Source organism: Syngnathus floridae, chromosome 3 (assembly GCF_059516105.1).
Source record: "Syngnathus floridae isolate MCC-2025c chromosome 3, RoL_Sflo_1.0, whole genome shotgun sequence".
Taxonomy (NCBI): Eukaryota; Metazoa; Chordata; class Actinopteri; order Syngnathiformes; family Syngnathidae; genus Syngnathus; species Syngnathus floridae.
In genome coordinates, this window is record NC_142415.1 from 21,815,683 (window position 1) to 21,831,936 (window position 16,254).

The following is a 16,254-nucleotide window of genomic DNA, read 5'->3' on the forward strand; positions in this document are numbered from 1 at the left end:
AATCTCCTTCCCGCCATGGATGATCAGCGGGCTCAAGCGGTACCTCGCCTCGTGGAAGACGGGTCGGGGCCCGGTCGCCCCAGGTCGCGACGTGGCTCGGGCGGGGGTGTTGGGCGGGGCGGCGGCACAGCCAGGCGGAAAGCACGCCATTCTATGTCACAAGTGACTCTAAGGTCGTGTCGCTGTTTGGGCGATTGACTCGATGACTCGAGACTGGACGGCAAAGACGCAGCTGACAGACAAATGTGTCTTCCACTCGTCTTCACTTTTCAAGCGCTCTGGCCTCCGCAACCCGCGGCCCACCTCGCCGTGACCTTGGCCGTCTGTCACGCACAGCGCCGCGGCCAGTAACATTTTGAATGTTGTCTGAGGACGACAGCACGGTGAGGTGTGGTTAGCTCGTCTCCCTCACATATTGTCAGATTGGCGGTATGGCGCCATGCGATCGTCCGCACGCCGTTCGTCACTCTAATTGGCCAATCTGTCAATTCACATAAAGACATTCATCCATTCACATGGGCAGACAGATGATACAACAACACTCACAAAACAAGTGTTCTTTATCATCTGCAAAGAACGACTAATACTACTGCTTAGTTGCGTCTCTGTCTCTATGTAAAGTAAAGTATGCACGCAATACTCACAATTGAAACATCACTTTGTTCACGTGAGTATCTCGGCAAGTCAAGTGGGGTTGGTTGCACCTGGCCTGCCCGTCGGTGGTGAACACGCTCATGTCAGTCTTTGCGAATCACGCTCACCGCTGCTTAGCGACCTTGAAAATCACCCGTGTCACTCGTGCCCAGTGGCCTTAGTGCCACATGTCTGATCGCGTCACCGCCGGTAACCCATCCAAAACTTTCAGGGCAGATGTTCAAAAATCCTCAGTGCTTGTTCATTCAATATATTTTCATACCAGCGCATCGAAATCAACAAGTCATCTGGACGCACAAATGAAATGCTTTCCTTCTGAAATACTTTCACATATTTTAGAATGCAAGTTCAGGTCTATGGTGATGTACATTAAGCATCAAAATATAGCTCCCATGTGCTTCCTTTTGTCCTTTATGCCCCCCCCCCCCTTGTACCTCCCGCTTGTGTCCACATGTCCTTCTTGTGTGACCATACTTCCCCCTTTGTGTTCCCCCATAGCATCCCTTGTAAGTTTTTTTATTTGCCTCAAGTCAAGTGTACTCCATGTTTCCCACTTTTGTCCCAACTGTGGGCCCCACGGGCCTTCGTTTTTCCCTTGTGTCCTTTTTGTGTGACCCCAGCACCTTCCCACCACCCACACGACATCTGCGTTCCTATATTGCCCCCCCCCCTCCCCTTCCCTTTTGTATCTTATAGACTGTCCCCTTTGGATGCCCCTTCTGTCCTTTTTCCTATCTGGCCCTGTGTCAGTGTGTGACAACATGTCTGGATGCGATGCCTGAGGATGTTTGTAGCAATGAGTCAAACAGCATTTACACACGACTTGGCATCAACGCACATCGGCTTGTGAGGACAACATTTGGATGACTGCATCTTCTCCATATAGGCAAGCGCACACAATGCACAACAAAACAATCAACTGCTGCACACAGCGACAGTCCAGTGGTCCAAATGGGTGAGTAAAGTGTTTTCTACAAATTTTGTTTTACACTTTGCGACATTTTGACCCTGGAACAGATTAAATGCATTATTTCCTTGATGTAATATATATAATATAATATTTTTTGTTCTTTTCTAGCATTCGCTGTGTGATGTACTACTCCTTGGTAACACCAGGGGGCGTCATGTCACTGCTATAGTACAGAGCTGCAGATGCAAGTCATGTGATCAGCGAACCCACGCACCTATTCACACGCAAAGGCGCACGAACATGAAGTCACACACTCACTAACAGTCTCACACACGCACTTGCACGCGCACACTCGTCTCCCCCTCTCGCTTTAACCACGCCTCCCGTAAGTACGTCACAGCTGATGATGTCACACCCCCCGCCTTGTCCGAGTCAATCCTGGAGCCAAAAGAAAACACCATCAGACCCATCAGACCTCCACGCATGCTTTCTCTCTTCTTTTGCGTGCTACTCGGGAACCGATTGGGGGCAAAGGCCTGTCTGGAGAGCCGGGTAATAAGCGGGAGGACCTGGAAGTGGATTGTTCTTTTCTTCTTTTTTTTACAGATAGAATAAGCTTATTGGGTGATCTCCACGCACGCTCTTCTTTCGCTGCGGATGGCACGCGAATGAGCGGCTTTGATTTTTTTTGTCACTTTCATCCTAAGTGGAGGTGACAAGGAAAAGCGAGAAAGAGTGCAGGAGGGGGCAAGTTTGACGGACATGGCGATGGTGGCGTGGAGGAACCCCGAGGAGGGGACGCTCTCTTCCCAGATATCGCATGTTGCTCCCTTGGCTCTGCCGGTGCACATGAACCCACCGTCGGCTTCCCTGGAGATGCCCCCCGTTGCAGCAGCACCACCCACCGCCGCCACTAACACTAACAATAGTTCTTCTTCGTCGTCCTCGTCGTCGTCGGACAAGCAGGCGAGCGCGCACATCGAGTGCATCGTGTGCGGCGACAAGTCCAGCGGGAAGCACTACGGCCAGTTCACTTGCGAGGGCTGCAAAAGCTTCTTCAAGCGCAGCGTGCGCCGCAACCTGAGCTACACCTGCCGGGCCAGCCGAACCTGCCCCGTCGACCAGCACCACCGCAACCAGTGCCAGTACTGCCGTCTCAAGAAGTGCCTCAAAGTGGGCATGCGGAGGGAAGGTACGCGCCTGCAGCATTCTTTATTGATATTATTACGTGGATTTCTGAGCATTTTCAAGTGCTTCGAAGCGTTCCAACTTAAAAATGTTGAGCACATTCATATGAAGTATTCGTCTAATTTGGCTTTATTCTACATTTCCTTTGACAATTCCGCAATTTGTCATCATTCCATTTTTGATGAAAACATTCCCAAATAATGAAGGCATTTTGCAGATGTACCTTTTCCTTCACCGTTGCTTGATTCAAACAATTCCACACTGTTTGTAAAACATGTTAAAATTATAACGGCAATTGGCTGTATGTCAACATACTGCAGTTAAACATTTTTCAGAAGGAAAATCTCAGTTTGCAGCTTGATGGCAAAGGAAAAAGTTACTAGTATGTGTGGTATCTATTTTTTTAATGAAATCGCTATGTGATACTTTTATTTTTATTTATTATTACAATCCTTCAAGGAGAAATTCTCCTTCCCTTTATCGTTTCATCCTGTAACATTCAACTTCATGCATTATTTGAAATAAAATGTGTTAACTTACTACATTATTTAGGAAAAAAGAACCTGACAAATCAGTATTTCTTTAAACACGTAAAAAACAAATTAACTACATTTATTTATGGGTTACATTTAAAAAGTTGATTTAAAAAAAATCTAGAAACTGAATTGCCTTCGTCCAGATTTATATTTAATCCAAACAATAGTATTTCTGGTCCTGAATAATCTTTTGGGCAAATCGTGATCATTACAAGGCTAAAATGCGTTGACTTTAATAATGATGTTTATTCCCAATCAAAATGATGAACTGCTATTAAAATAGAAAAGTGGTTATATTTGTTTTTTAAAATATATATATGTATAAACAATGTAAGAGGAGCCATATTTTGATAAGGTTATTTTCACTCAAAATGGACGCCATAAAATGAAAAACCATGTGATTCATCTCAGCCAATCAATGCTGACAGAAGATCCACTACATTATCATTAAATATTTATATATACATATTTTACAGACATATGCTTTTAAAACATTTTAAAAGTAAATAACATATGTAGCCAATTTAATAATTCATTACCATAATAGGCCACAATTTGGTTAGACATTTTGGGAAGAAAAGAATCATGAGGTTGACAGAAAGTTTTAATTTAAGATATATTATGGACAAAGCTTTAAATTCAAATTCTGTATTTTTAATTACAAAAATAGCAAGGAAAGAAAACACTAATGACGTTAAAAATGAAAGCAAATGCAGTCAAATGCGCGGGTGCGCGCACGCGTCTAAATTGTATCTTGCGTTACCACCCAAATATCACCAACGTATTGATCCGAATCATATCAATGTAAACAAATATTCATCAATCATAGCAGTGAAAATGAGTTGGAGTTGAAAAGATCCCCCAAAATGACGCGAGTGTGCGTGTGTGGCAACTACACCGAATGATCATCCGAATATCAACAATGTACATGATCGGAGTTTGACTCATGCATAAATATATATCTGTATCGAATCCAGATGAAACCACATGATTGAGTTTGGATGCAGCAAAAGTTTCGGTTTGGAATTGAGGAGGCGGGGCATGGGTCTGTCAGTCGGTCCCTGCGCTTGTGCGTGAATGGGGGGGGGGGGGTTGAAACCAACCGGGACGCCAAGAAGACAGCCAGTCCTAAATTTAGCACCTCTCCAAACCCCCTCTGGCGTGATGGCGGAGAGACTCGCACGCAATCCAGAAGGCACTTTAATCCTCTCCCGTCTTGTTTCAAGTCTGGTTTGTTGGCATCTTTCAAGTGCAGTCCGTGATATTAAATGCACGGCACATTAATTTTTATGGCATGATGAACTAGTTCATTAGTAGTGTTATGTAACATTTAGAGTTGTTTTATGGCAACATTTGTATTGCTTCTGGCATATTTAGTGTAGTATATCTTTTTTGCGTTACACTACAGTTGTTTCATTTCAATGCTGGTAAATTCCAATAGCCATTTCTGTCTTTTATTTCTGTCTGTTTATATTCATTGATTGGATTCATTTTCCAGCGGTGCAGCGAGGCCGGCTCCCCCCGGCGCAGTCGTTCCACGGCCAGTTCTCCCTGAGCACGGGGGAGCCCCTGCAGTGCCACTCGTACCTGTCGGGCTACATCTCGCTGCTGCTACGGGCCGAGCCGTACGCCACGTCGCGCTTCGGCTCGCAGTGCCTGCCGGCCGGTGGCTCGGTGGGCATCGAGAATATCTGCGAGTTGGCGGCGCGCATGCTGTTCAGCGCCGTGGAGTGGGCCCGGAACATCCCCTTCTTCCCCGACCTGCAGGTGTCCGACCAGGTGGCTCTGCTGCGGCTCACCTGGAGCGAACTTTTCGTACTCAACGCGGCGCAGTGCGCCATGCCAGTGCACGTAGCGCCGCTACTGGCCGCCGCCGGCCTGCACGCAGCCCCCATGTCCGCCGAGCGCGTGGTGGCTTTCATGGACCACATCCGGGTTTTCCAGGAGCAAGTGGAGAAGCTCAAGACTCTGCACGTGGACTCGGCCGAGTACGCCTGCCTTAAGGCCGTCGTGCTATTCACTACAGGTACGGGACCATTTATGATTATTAACGTGGTATTTTATTTCCTGGCGTTGCAAATGCACTTCCATAGGTGAAGTAGTTTAAACCAACCTAACTGCAAATATTTGTTTTTATTGTAATAGTGATGTATTTGAAAGAAAAACGATATACTATGACATGCCAACATAGCATGATAGCAAGTCACCGGCCCGTGCACCTTCGCTCCATGTGACGTCACGAAGACAGTGTGACCTTAAGATGATTATCATTGTGTAGATTGATTATAATTCTGTATATGCAATATAAGAGTGAAAAGTGATAATGATCATCATCATTCACTCCTATATTGTATATACTTAAAATATATGTATATATATAATGTATACATTTATAGCATATATTTGTATATAAAAATGGAACTAATCAATGAATAACAAGTGTCCAGAATCTATCAAATCCATGCGATAAATGATGTATGTGGTTTTAAATACAAAACGTAGTGGCATCTTATGTAAGAGCTTCCGTCAAGGCAGTCACCCTACTTGACCCAGTTGAACCTGACCGCCCTTAAAGGGACAGGCCGCATTTCATGTGTCATGGAAGACATGGAATTAAGTGCATCAGTCATGTCGTGTGCAAGGAGACTCAAACCTATATCCTTTATTTGCTATGATATGTGATGTAGTTTTGTTTTGTGGCATACTTGATATAATTTTGTGTTGTTTTATGGAGTCCAAAGATGCTTCGGGGCATGGAGTATGTGGTACTAGGCTCCCTAAAGAGACATGAAATATTTTATTTCTTATATTTAAGGGCAGTGTTGATTTTTGAACTCTGATTAATGTTACAGTGGTGTACAATAATATTAAATGCAGTTTTTAGGAAGAAAACATCTGCTCTCGCTATTGGAGTGCAAAAATTGACGGAAATATTTTGTATTTACTGTTGTTATGGCGCATTATTTAAATATATTTATTGTTATTTTAAAGTGTAGTTAAAGTAGATGTATTGTATTGCTCATTTCTAGTACATATATATTTATGTGTAGTTTTATGGGACAGTAAAAGAACTTTTTGTGCTTGTTGTAATTTTGTGGCCTGTTTAATATTTGGTGCCATTTTAAGCATCGTATATTTACTGTGTTGTTTTCTAGCAAATATTAAGTCTTGTTTTATGGTACACTTAAAGTGCATTTATGGTGCTGTTTTGTGGTTGATTGTAAATATTGTTTTATGACATTACGCTAAGGTATAAAGTAGATTTGGATGTTTTATGGCATAGTTCTTGTTTTGCTACAGTCGGTTCTTGTGCGCTTGCGTGTGGGTCCACATGAGTCCGTGTGGACACGTGTCATCAAATTGGGACACATGTCAGCGTACGGGAATGCTCTCCGCTTCTGCTCCTACCATGTCGCAGCGCGGTGTCCTACATTTGACGGCGGCCATCTTGGCGGTGGCGTGCCGAGCGAGCGGGTCAAACGAGGTCAGGCCGGATGTTTATCTCGGTGGCGGCTTGCAGATTTGTTGTTGTCGTCTCGTACGTTCATGCGCCGTTGATCTAGTAGAATCGCAGACCCCATTAAGTGATTTCCTGTTATTTAGTCTGATGCCCTAATATCATTTGGAAAAGTTTGATGAGTTGTGAGCAGATGCCATCTTTGAGTTAACATTTAAATCCACTCACCAAGATGAAATATTGCCATGTTGTATTCTTTGAATGAAAATCTGTCAAATGATAAAATGGAAGCAAGTGCAAGAAGCTTGTGTAGTATACATGCTATTTTTTAAATTAATTTACAGATTATAGCTTCAGAACTCACTGGGTGGTTCATCTCAGTGTAGCTGGACAATAAGCCCTAATAAATCTTGCAGGTTTGAACTCTTTTTGTGTTACACTCAAGGCACATTTACACAAAATAGTTATCACCTGAATAAGAATTTAAATCCAATTTCCCTGAAAAGTTGACATGAGCCGCGACCCCCGTGGTGACAAGTGGTAGATGGAATATGGATGGATGGATGGATGGATGGATGGATGGATGGATGGATGGATGGATGGATGGATGGATGGATGGATGGATGGATGGATGGATGGATGGAAGCTGACATGAGCCTGCTTCCACACAATATTGACACATCTCTTTCTATTCTTTTTCTTGTTCTTTTATCGGTTCCATGCCTGACCAGACGCATGCGGCCTGTCGGACTCGGCGCATGTGGAAGGTCTTCAGGAGAAGTCTCAGTGCGCGCTGGAGGAGTACGTGCGCAGCCAGTACCCGAACCAGCCCAGCCGCTTCGGCCGCCTGCTGCTGCGACTTCCGTCTCTGCGCTCCGTGTCGTCGGCCGTCATCGAGCAGCTTTTCTTCGTGCGGCTGGTGGGCAAGACGCCCATAGAAACGCTCATCCGCGACATGCTGCTGTCGGGCGGCAGCTTCAACTGGCCTTACGTGCCCGTCCAGTAGCGCCCCTCTGTGGGGGGAGGGTGACTCAGCTGAGGTAATATCGTCTCTTCCAGAATGGACTTGCACAGCCCGAGACATGACATTGGAGAGACACAAAATAGATATAACGTGCGCATCAAAAACTGATTTGCGGCCACTAATCTGTGTTTTGTTTTTACAATTTTTTTTAATTATTTTTTTGTTTTGTTTTCAGCTATTTGCTGAAACACTCACCCGTTCGCAACGTTGTAAGTATTGTGTGCGCATACAATATTATTTGTTTTATATTATTCCCATGAACAACTTTAGTCCTAGGCGTAAAATAATGGAACACAGGGTTTTCTTATCTTATCTTTTTTTTAAAAGTGCGCTCCATTTGAGTTGACAACTGTCTAGGAATGAGATGAATTTCATTCATGTATTTTGTGAGCACATTATGCCTATTTCATGGCCACAGATTAGCACTTTGTGTGCACATTTTATCTATATTGTGGTAAAAACTACCCCACACACCCCTGTCCTGTCTGTGGCTCCGAACGAACTTTTCCTATTTGAGATTACTGGACATTTTTTGCAGTGTTGTAAAAGATGTATTGCCCCGTGTGTGTATATTTATCATCGTTGTCATTTTAAAAAAAATGTTTTAAGAAGGCAGCAGGACTTTTTCATGATATTTGTTGTTGTGTGTTTGTCAATATATTTCTTTTTAATTTCCAGAGATGGCACTTTTTTCTGTTAAGGACTAAACAAACAAAAAAAAAAGTAAAATTTTACACGAAAAGCACGCACAACCTAGCAATTAGCTCAATTTATATAGCAAGAATGCAATTGAGTATATCAGTAATGTCATTACTTTTTGTAACAGCCAGTAAAAAGCAAACCTCTACACATTTTGTTACTTTTATATTTTTATTTATTTATAATTGTGTGTGTTTTTTTTTTTTTTTACACTGTTGTTGTTTGGTTGAAACACAAAACTGATGGGGGAAAATTTAAAACTCAATTCTGAGATATTTTTCATTAGACAGCAATGATGGATTTTCTGAACAGCAATAACTTTTTTTTATTTTTTAAATTATCAGCCAAATGTATTCGTTTGATTTGGTTACTCCACAACATGCAAATATCCAAATTTTTTATTGTCATTTTGACAATCCTCAAACTGCAAAAAAAATCAATAGAAACGTGCAAAAAGATTAGAAAAAAAAATCTTTTTTTCCAATTGGTGACTGAATGAAATCATACATCATTCAAAGAACAATTTCATAGACTTAAAAGTCCTCAAGAAATTCGTCAAAACTCACACCAACAATATTAGGGACTTGAAAAAAAATCATTATTTTATTTATAATGAAAATATTGTAGTAATATATTGTGTTATTATCACGGCTCGTAAAATGTGTAAATTGTCCTCGAGATTTTTCGTTTCCAAGTAAGTAATGACATTGCTCATTGCTGAGTGTGCGCGCATGTGTGTGAGCGCGCGTGCGTGTTCTTTTTGGACAAACACTCATGTTCTGTGAAAGCATATTTGTTTAACATAATTGCTACATGTGTTAAATTATAACTCAGAATTTGTACAAGAAATAATGATAATAAAGTGTATTTGATTTTAACACATGTAAACATGTCATTTTCACACTACATACACGTAATGGAGTGTGCGCAAGTATGAGTAACTTTTCACGTGTGTGTGTGTCTGTCTGCGTGCATGCGCGTGTGGATTAAACAGCTTCTTCGCTTTGGGGCCGTAATGAGGGCCCCCCTAGGGGCTTCTGTCACTCCACTTTAGCCTGAGAAGCTTGACGCTGTGGTTCCACTGGGGGGTCCGGGGCCAAAGGGGAAAACATGTACGGCGGGGGAGCACCGCTGCTTTTTTTTTTTTTTTTTTTTTTTTTTTTTTTTTTGTAACACACACATTTACACCGTTTTATGCGGCAATCAAACTCTAGGTAGTGATGTGCATTCCAGTACTTTTAAGTGAACTGGATCTTTAGAATCAGTTCATTCAAAAGATTCGTTCAAACATATCGTTCAACGAATCCCCCCCGCCACACACACACACATTTGTTCTTATTTTTTTAATTTTTTTATCTTCAATAACAGACAGAACTAAGCAATACACCAGACAAAAAACAATCAAGTAAACACATCCCGTGGAAACAACATATACATCAACCAATACAACTAAAAAAATATTATACATAATAATAATAACTGGCTCGGGTAATTCACACATTTCTTTCTATAATACAACACCTACACGCTGATCCGTTGGCAACAGTCTCTCACCCGGTCGTGAACGGGAAGTTGCGTCACTGACTCGTCTCGTTCGTGAACGGGAAATTACGTCACGGACTCTTAAAGTCCCCCTTCCTAAAGTGATTCGGGGTTTTTTTTCAGTTCATATGGCTTCAACCAGTAGGTGTCGGTAATGCACATTGAAGCTGGTGCCACCTTGCCGTAAAACAAAACGAAGAAGAAGAAGTCCACGAGTGAGTGATTTGCATTTCCAGTTCATCGCGAGAACGGATCACTGAGGCAACGAATCTTGACTTTCCCGTTCGCGAACGAGATAATGGGTGAACTGCCTTCCTGTGCATCAACGAATCAGTCACTGAACGTGTTGCGTGGCCTGGAGTGAACTATGTAAGCCAGAATGTCGATTTACGATTTGCCAAGGAAAGATAGAAGCACTCAGTAAAACACCACTTCTTTTATGCGCGTTTTCTCCAAGCTAACGGCTAACTTGATTGCATGAAGGGATCCGCCGTTATGCAACAACGGGGAGATAGATGATGCTTCTCTTTGGGTCATCTTGATTTTATAACACTTATAGTAGTTTTAAAATAACGTGTATGCATATATACGCCTAAATATTGTTATTCAATATATCTACTGCAATTTCACATTAGATTGCTGGTTTGAAATGTACTTTTAACATGATTATTATTATTATTTGAATAAACATTCAAACCTGTTAAAACTTGTCTGGTGTTTTATTCCTTGTTTTTATTTTTTGGACATGAAAACAAAATAGTATAATAGTTTTAAAATAATGTATATGCATATATACGCCTAAATATTGTTATCTAATATATCTACTGCAATTTCACATTAGATTGCTGGTTTGAAATGTACTTTTAACATGATGATGATGATGATTATTATTTTAATAAACATTAAAACCTGTTAAAACTTGTGTGGTGTTTTATTCCTTGTTTTTAGTTTTTGGGGAATGAAAAAAAAATCTTACATTTGGTTCACTGCTTTATATGACAATATGTATACGTTGTGTCACGTGTTGGTATCCCCCAAAATAAAGAGCAAGTAGTCAAATACACATTCGTGACACGTACAAAAAATGCATAAAGTTATTAGGTACACCTGAAAATGGCGGTGTACCGAATGCAGGGTCCGTGTGACATCACAGATCAACCAGCCAATCAGGAAAACATGTTGGAATGCGGCCCCGAGGACGAGAGCTTGACACCTGTGACCTTGGACCATGATATATCCCTAATAAAGTGGCCTGTTATTAGGTACGCTTGAAAATGGCGGTGTACCTAATGGAGTGTCCGTGTGATTACCTCGTTAAGTGCAGGTGCGTGAAAACTTTTAGCTCCTTTTGAACGTGAAAGAAGCTAAAAGTTTTCACGCACCTGCGCTTAACGAGGGTCACTTGGAAAACATGTTGGAACGCGGCCCCAAGGACTAGAGCTTTACACCTGTGACCCTTGACCATGATATTTCCCTAATAAAGTGGCTTGTTATTAGATACACTTGAAAATGGCGGTGTACCTAATGGAGTGTCCGTGTGATTACCTCGTTAAGTGCAGGTGCGTGAAAACTTTTAGCTCCTTTTGACCGTGAAAGAAGCTAAAAGTTTTCACGCAGGTGCGCTTAACGAGGGTCATTTGGAAAACATGTTGGAATGCGGCCCTGAGGACTAGAACTTGACACCTGTGACCTTTGACCATGATATTTCCCTAATAAAGTGGCCTGTTATTAGATACACTTGAAAATGGCGGTGTACCTAATGGAGTGTCCGTTTGATTCCCTCGTTAAGTGCAGGTGCGTGAAAAGTTTTGGGTCACTTTCACGTTCAAAAGGAGCTAAAAGTTTTCACGCACCTGCACTTAACGAGGTAATCACACGGACACTCCATTAGGTACACCGCCATTTTCAAGTGTACCTAATAACAGGCCACTTTATTAGGGAAATATCATGGTCAAGGGTCACAGGTGTAAAGCTCTAGTCCTCGGGGCCGCGTTCCAACATGTTTTCCAAGTGACCCTCGTTAAGCGCAGGTGCGTGAAAACTTTTAGCTTCTTTCACGGTCAAAAGGAGCTAAAAGTTTTCACGCACCTGCACTTAACGAGGTAATCAAACGGACACTCCATTAGGTACACCGCCATTTTCAAGTGTACCTAATAACAGGCCACTTTATTAGGGAAATATCATGGTCAAGGGTCACAGGTGTAAAGCTCTAGTCCTCGGGGCCGCGTTCCAACATGTTTTCCAAGTGACCCTCGTTAAGCGCAGGTGCGTGAAAACTTTTAGCTTCTTTCACGTTCAAAAGGAGCTAAAAGTTTTCACGCACCTGCACTTAACGAGGGAATCACACGGACACTCCATTAGGTACACCGCCATTTTCAAGAGTACCTAATAACAGGCCACTTTATTAGGGATATATCATGGTCCAAGGTCACAGGTGTCAAGCTCTCGTCCTCGGGGCCGCATTCCAACATGTTTTCCTGATTGGCTGGTTGATCTGTGATGTCACACGGACCCTCCATTCGGTACACCACCATTTTCAGGTGTACCTAATAACTTTATGCATTTTTTGTACGTGTCACGAATGTGTATTTGACTACTTGCTCTTTATTTTGGGGGATACCAACAAGTTACACAACGTATACATATTGTCATATAAAGCAGTGAACCAAATGTAAGATTTTTTTTTTCATTCCCAAAAAAATAAAAACAAAGAATAAAACACACAAGTTTTAACAGGTTTTAATGTTTATTAAAACAATAATCATCATCATCATGTTAAAAGTACATTTCAAACCAGCAATCTAATGTGAAATTGCAGTAGATATATTAGATAACAATATTTAGGCGTATATATGCATACACATGATTTTAAAACTATTATACTATTTTGTTTTCATGTCCAAAAAATAAAAACAAGGAATAAAACACCAGACAAGTTTTAACAGGTTTGAATGTTTATTCAAATAATAATAATAATCATGTTAAAAGTACATTTCAAACCAGCAATCTAATGTGAAATTGCAGTAGATACATTGGATAACAATATTTAGGCGTATATATGCATACACGTTATTTTAAAACTACTATAAGTGTTATAAAATCAAGATGACCCAAAGAGAAGCATCATCTATCTCCCCGTTGTTGCATAACGGCGGATCCCTTCATGCAATCAAGTTAGCCGTTAGCTTGGAGAAAACGCGCATAAAAGAAGTGGTGTTTTACTGAGTGCATCTATCTTTCCTTGGCAAATCGTAAATCGACATTCTGGCTTACATAGTTCACGCTAGGAGACGCAACACGCTCACTGACTGATCAGTTGATGCACAGGAAGGCAGTTCACCCATTATCTCGTTCGCGAAAGGGAAAGTCACGATTCGTTGCCTCAATGATCCGTTCTCGCGATGAACTGGAAATGCAAATCACTCACTCGTGGACTCCTTCTTCTTCGTTTTGTTTTACGGCGAGGTGGCACCAGCTTCAATGTGCATTACCGACACCTACTGGTTGAAGCCATATGAACTGAAAAAAAAACCGAATCACTTTAGGAAGTGATTTGTTCACTCTCGTTCACTGAAAATATTCGTTCTTTTGAACGAATCGTTCACTCACGAGCCAACACTAACTCACAGTAAGTGGACCCCCACATGTTCAGCGACTCCCAAGAGTGTCGCTGCTTTTTCAAAAGGAAGGAAGCGGCTCGCGCACGTCTACTTCCTGTCAACCAATCAGATGAAATCTTTTTATGCACAATTATCAAAGAAATTAACACAATTGTTTTATCTGTTTTGAAAACAACGTTAACAATTTTTATAGACGCTTGATAAACCAGATTTTTCGTTTTTTTTTCTCTCTTAACGTTATTGTGGATAAGCGCTTTGATGAATGAATGAATGAATGAATGAATGAATGAATGAATGAATGAATGAAAAATAAGAAGATTGGGGAGAAGAGCGTCAATCTTATCTGTTTAAAAAAAAATCCACGCATACACAAAATAATGCAAGGACTCGATCTTTTAATCTTTTAATATAATTAAGGTTAGGGTTACAACTCAAAATGTTTTCTTTGTGTTTTGAATTTAATAAAATTTCAAATATATAAAATGGTTATTGTATTTTAAATGGAGATACGAGACGCATGCGTTTTCTTCTTCTATATCAGCAACATTGTTCAATTTTATTGAAATGGTGCTGTTTATTTTGTTCATTTATTCATTTTGTTGCTGCGTTTAAGTTTGCATGTTTCTTTTTGGACAACAATGACACTGAGGCCATTGCCATATTGTTTGTGTGCTGTGAACTTTGATTTGTTGACCTGTTGAGCTTCTCCGTAACCCCGTGGAGATCGGACGTGTGGAATTCCTGGTGGTTAACTGCTCGGAATGAAAAATTGTACACACCGGGCAGGCGCCGGGGAGAGAGAGCAGCACCTTCATTTTTTTTTTTGTGGAGGGGGTGGAGTACTATTTCTATCCATTCATCAAATCCCTCTATTTTGCATTGAAGGCAGGATTATTCATGCTTTATTTCTTTTCAAGTATTATTTAGTTTCATCTTCTCTTTGCAAAGTGTCGTTTTAAACTGTAATTGTTTTTTTTTACATTGAATGTAGTTTTTAAATGTAATTCAATCTCGATTTAAATTGCCATAAATAAACAGTTACAATATAAATCATGTTTGATTAATACATTTCATTGATTTTAAAAATCAAACTTAATTTATAGTTACATTTTTAAATGTGTCTATAACTTTTAAAACTTATATTGAATGAATGTAAATTACTTTTGATTGAATTTACGGTTGGAGTCACCTTTCTGTGCAGGGATGACCACTTATGACCAAATAAATAAAATTTAAAAAAAAAACTAAAAAAATAAAAAAAATAAAAAAAATAAATTAAAAAAAAAATAAAAAAATAAAAATAAAAAAATAAATAAAATAAAAAAAAAAATACTAATAAAATAAATAAAAATAAAAAAATAAATAAACAGTGCCTACCAAAGACAAAACTACAATGGAAGATTGAAACGTGTGTGCACATGTGCACGCGTGTGCATGTGCGTATTTGTGTGTATCCGTGGTTTGCTCGCGTGCCAAGCGAGATGTCTGTCTGTATTTGGGCATATTACGTAAGAGCAAGTGTAATCGCTTATATAAGCAGGAGTGAAATGCACTGAAGCTACTACATCTGTGCGTTCAACTATTTTTTTTTTTGTAGTTTTTTTTCTCTTCAAATCCCAACTGTTTCTTCATCAAATTCAAGGTTACAAAGGAACAGGAACACTTATGCATATGTCAAGGCCGCTTTGAGAGCCGCGAATGGTGTAAATTCTATGTCCCATTGAAATCACGGAGCGGCTGATAGCTTCATCCGCCTTCATGACAGGAGCACAATGACACTATGAACCGCAGAAACACCCGACACTTCATTAGCACGTGGGAATAAACTCTTGTGACGTCACCCGTTAACCTGAATAAATGGACTGCACTTAAAAAACAAAAATCTAGTTTCAAACCTTACTTTAAACCCCTTATTTTAAAGCCTTCATTTTACACTATAACTTTAATTTGCAAGACTAATTTTAAACCTGACTTTAAATCCCTAACCTGCGTTTGAATCCCTTTTTTTGAAACACCAGCCTTACATTGACATACTTCAGTTGCATTTGCATTTAAATTAAAGTTGAGCTGAGTTGTGCCAACATTGCATCTCCCGCCATCAGATCCCGTTACCACCGATGTGTAATTGATGAGTGCTGACAATGAGTCGGCTAATGCGGAAGGTAATTGCGCCAGACAAAAGGCCAAACACACACACACACACACACACCAACACATTAAGTAAGTGTCATCACCTCTGAAGCCAAGTTAAGCACATAAACACAAGCAACAACAACATATTAAACATTGAAGGTGGAATGAACATGCAGCATTTTAACTTTTTTTTTTTTTTAAGTGAGGTTTCCATTCTTTTTCTCCCCTTCTACCCAGAATCTTCTCATGAGGAACGTTGTCTTTCTATTAGAATTCCAAGTGTTGTTCCAAAGCAACAGCATCACAGGGTTGGGGGGATGTAAAAGGAGTATCGGGGGTGTTGTGCTGTCTGCTAGCCGTCAACGGTGACCTCGGGGTCCGGCCTCCCTCAGGATAGGCCGAGCGAGTGACGTCTCATCTCCAGGGATGACAAGAGGGATGTCTTTGTCTGGCGTCTTCTTCTTCTTCTTCTTCTTCTGGGAATTGGACGA

At 40.8% G+C, this 16,254-nt stretch overlaps 1 protein-coding gene across 3 annotated transcripts; it reads left to right on the top strand.

Moving 5' to 3' along the window:
• Positions 1 to 2,019: 2,019 nt before the first annotated feature.
• LOC148401128 (COUP transcription factor 2-like) lies at positions 2,020 to 9,346 on the top strand. 3 transcript variants are annotated; one of them, XM_088370163.1, is made up of 4 exons: positions 2,020 to 2,756; positions 4,787 to 4,962; positions 5,056 to 5,314; positions 7,477 to 9,346. In XM_088370163.1, the coding sequence occupies exons 1-4, from the start codon at positions 2,327 to 2,329 to the stop codon at positions 7,749 to 7,751; spliced, it is 1,140 nt and encodes a 379-aa protein (XP_088226289.1). In that variant the 5' UTR covers positions 2,020 to 2,326; the 3' UTR covers positions 7,752 to 9,346. The 3 variants fall into 3 exon arrangements, with proteins under 3 accessions (XP_088226289.1, XP_088226288.1, XP_088226290.1); XM_088370162.1 differs by having other exon boundaries at positions 4,787 to 5,314; XM_088370164.1 differs by lacking the exon at positions 2,020 to 2,756 and adding an exon at positions 2,767 to 4,518 and having other exon boundaries at positions 4,787 to 5,314.
• Positions 9,347 to 16,254: the final 6,908 nt, after the last annotated feature.

Excerpts from the sequence above, each read along its gene's own strand:
- LOC148401128 (XM_088370162.1), top strand. The coding sequence starts at position 2,327 with ATGGCGATGGTGGCGTGGAGGAACCCCGAGGAGGGGACGCTCTCTTCC. Across the intron at positions 2,757-4,786 it reads AGTGGGCATGCGGAGGGAAG|CGGTGCAGCGAGGCCGGCTC; the intron begins GTACGCGCCTGC and ends TTCATTTTCCAG. Across the intron at positions 5,315-7,476 it reads CGTCGTGCTATTCACTACAG|ACGCATGCGGCCTGTCGGAC; the intron begins GTACGGGACCAT and ends ATGCCTGACCAG.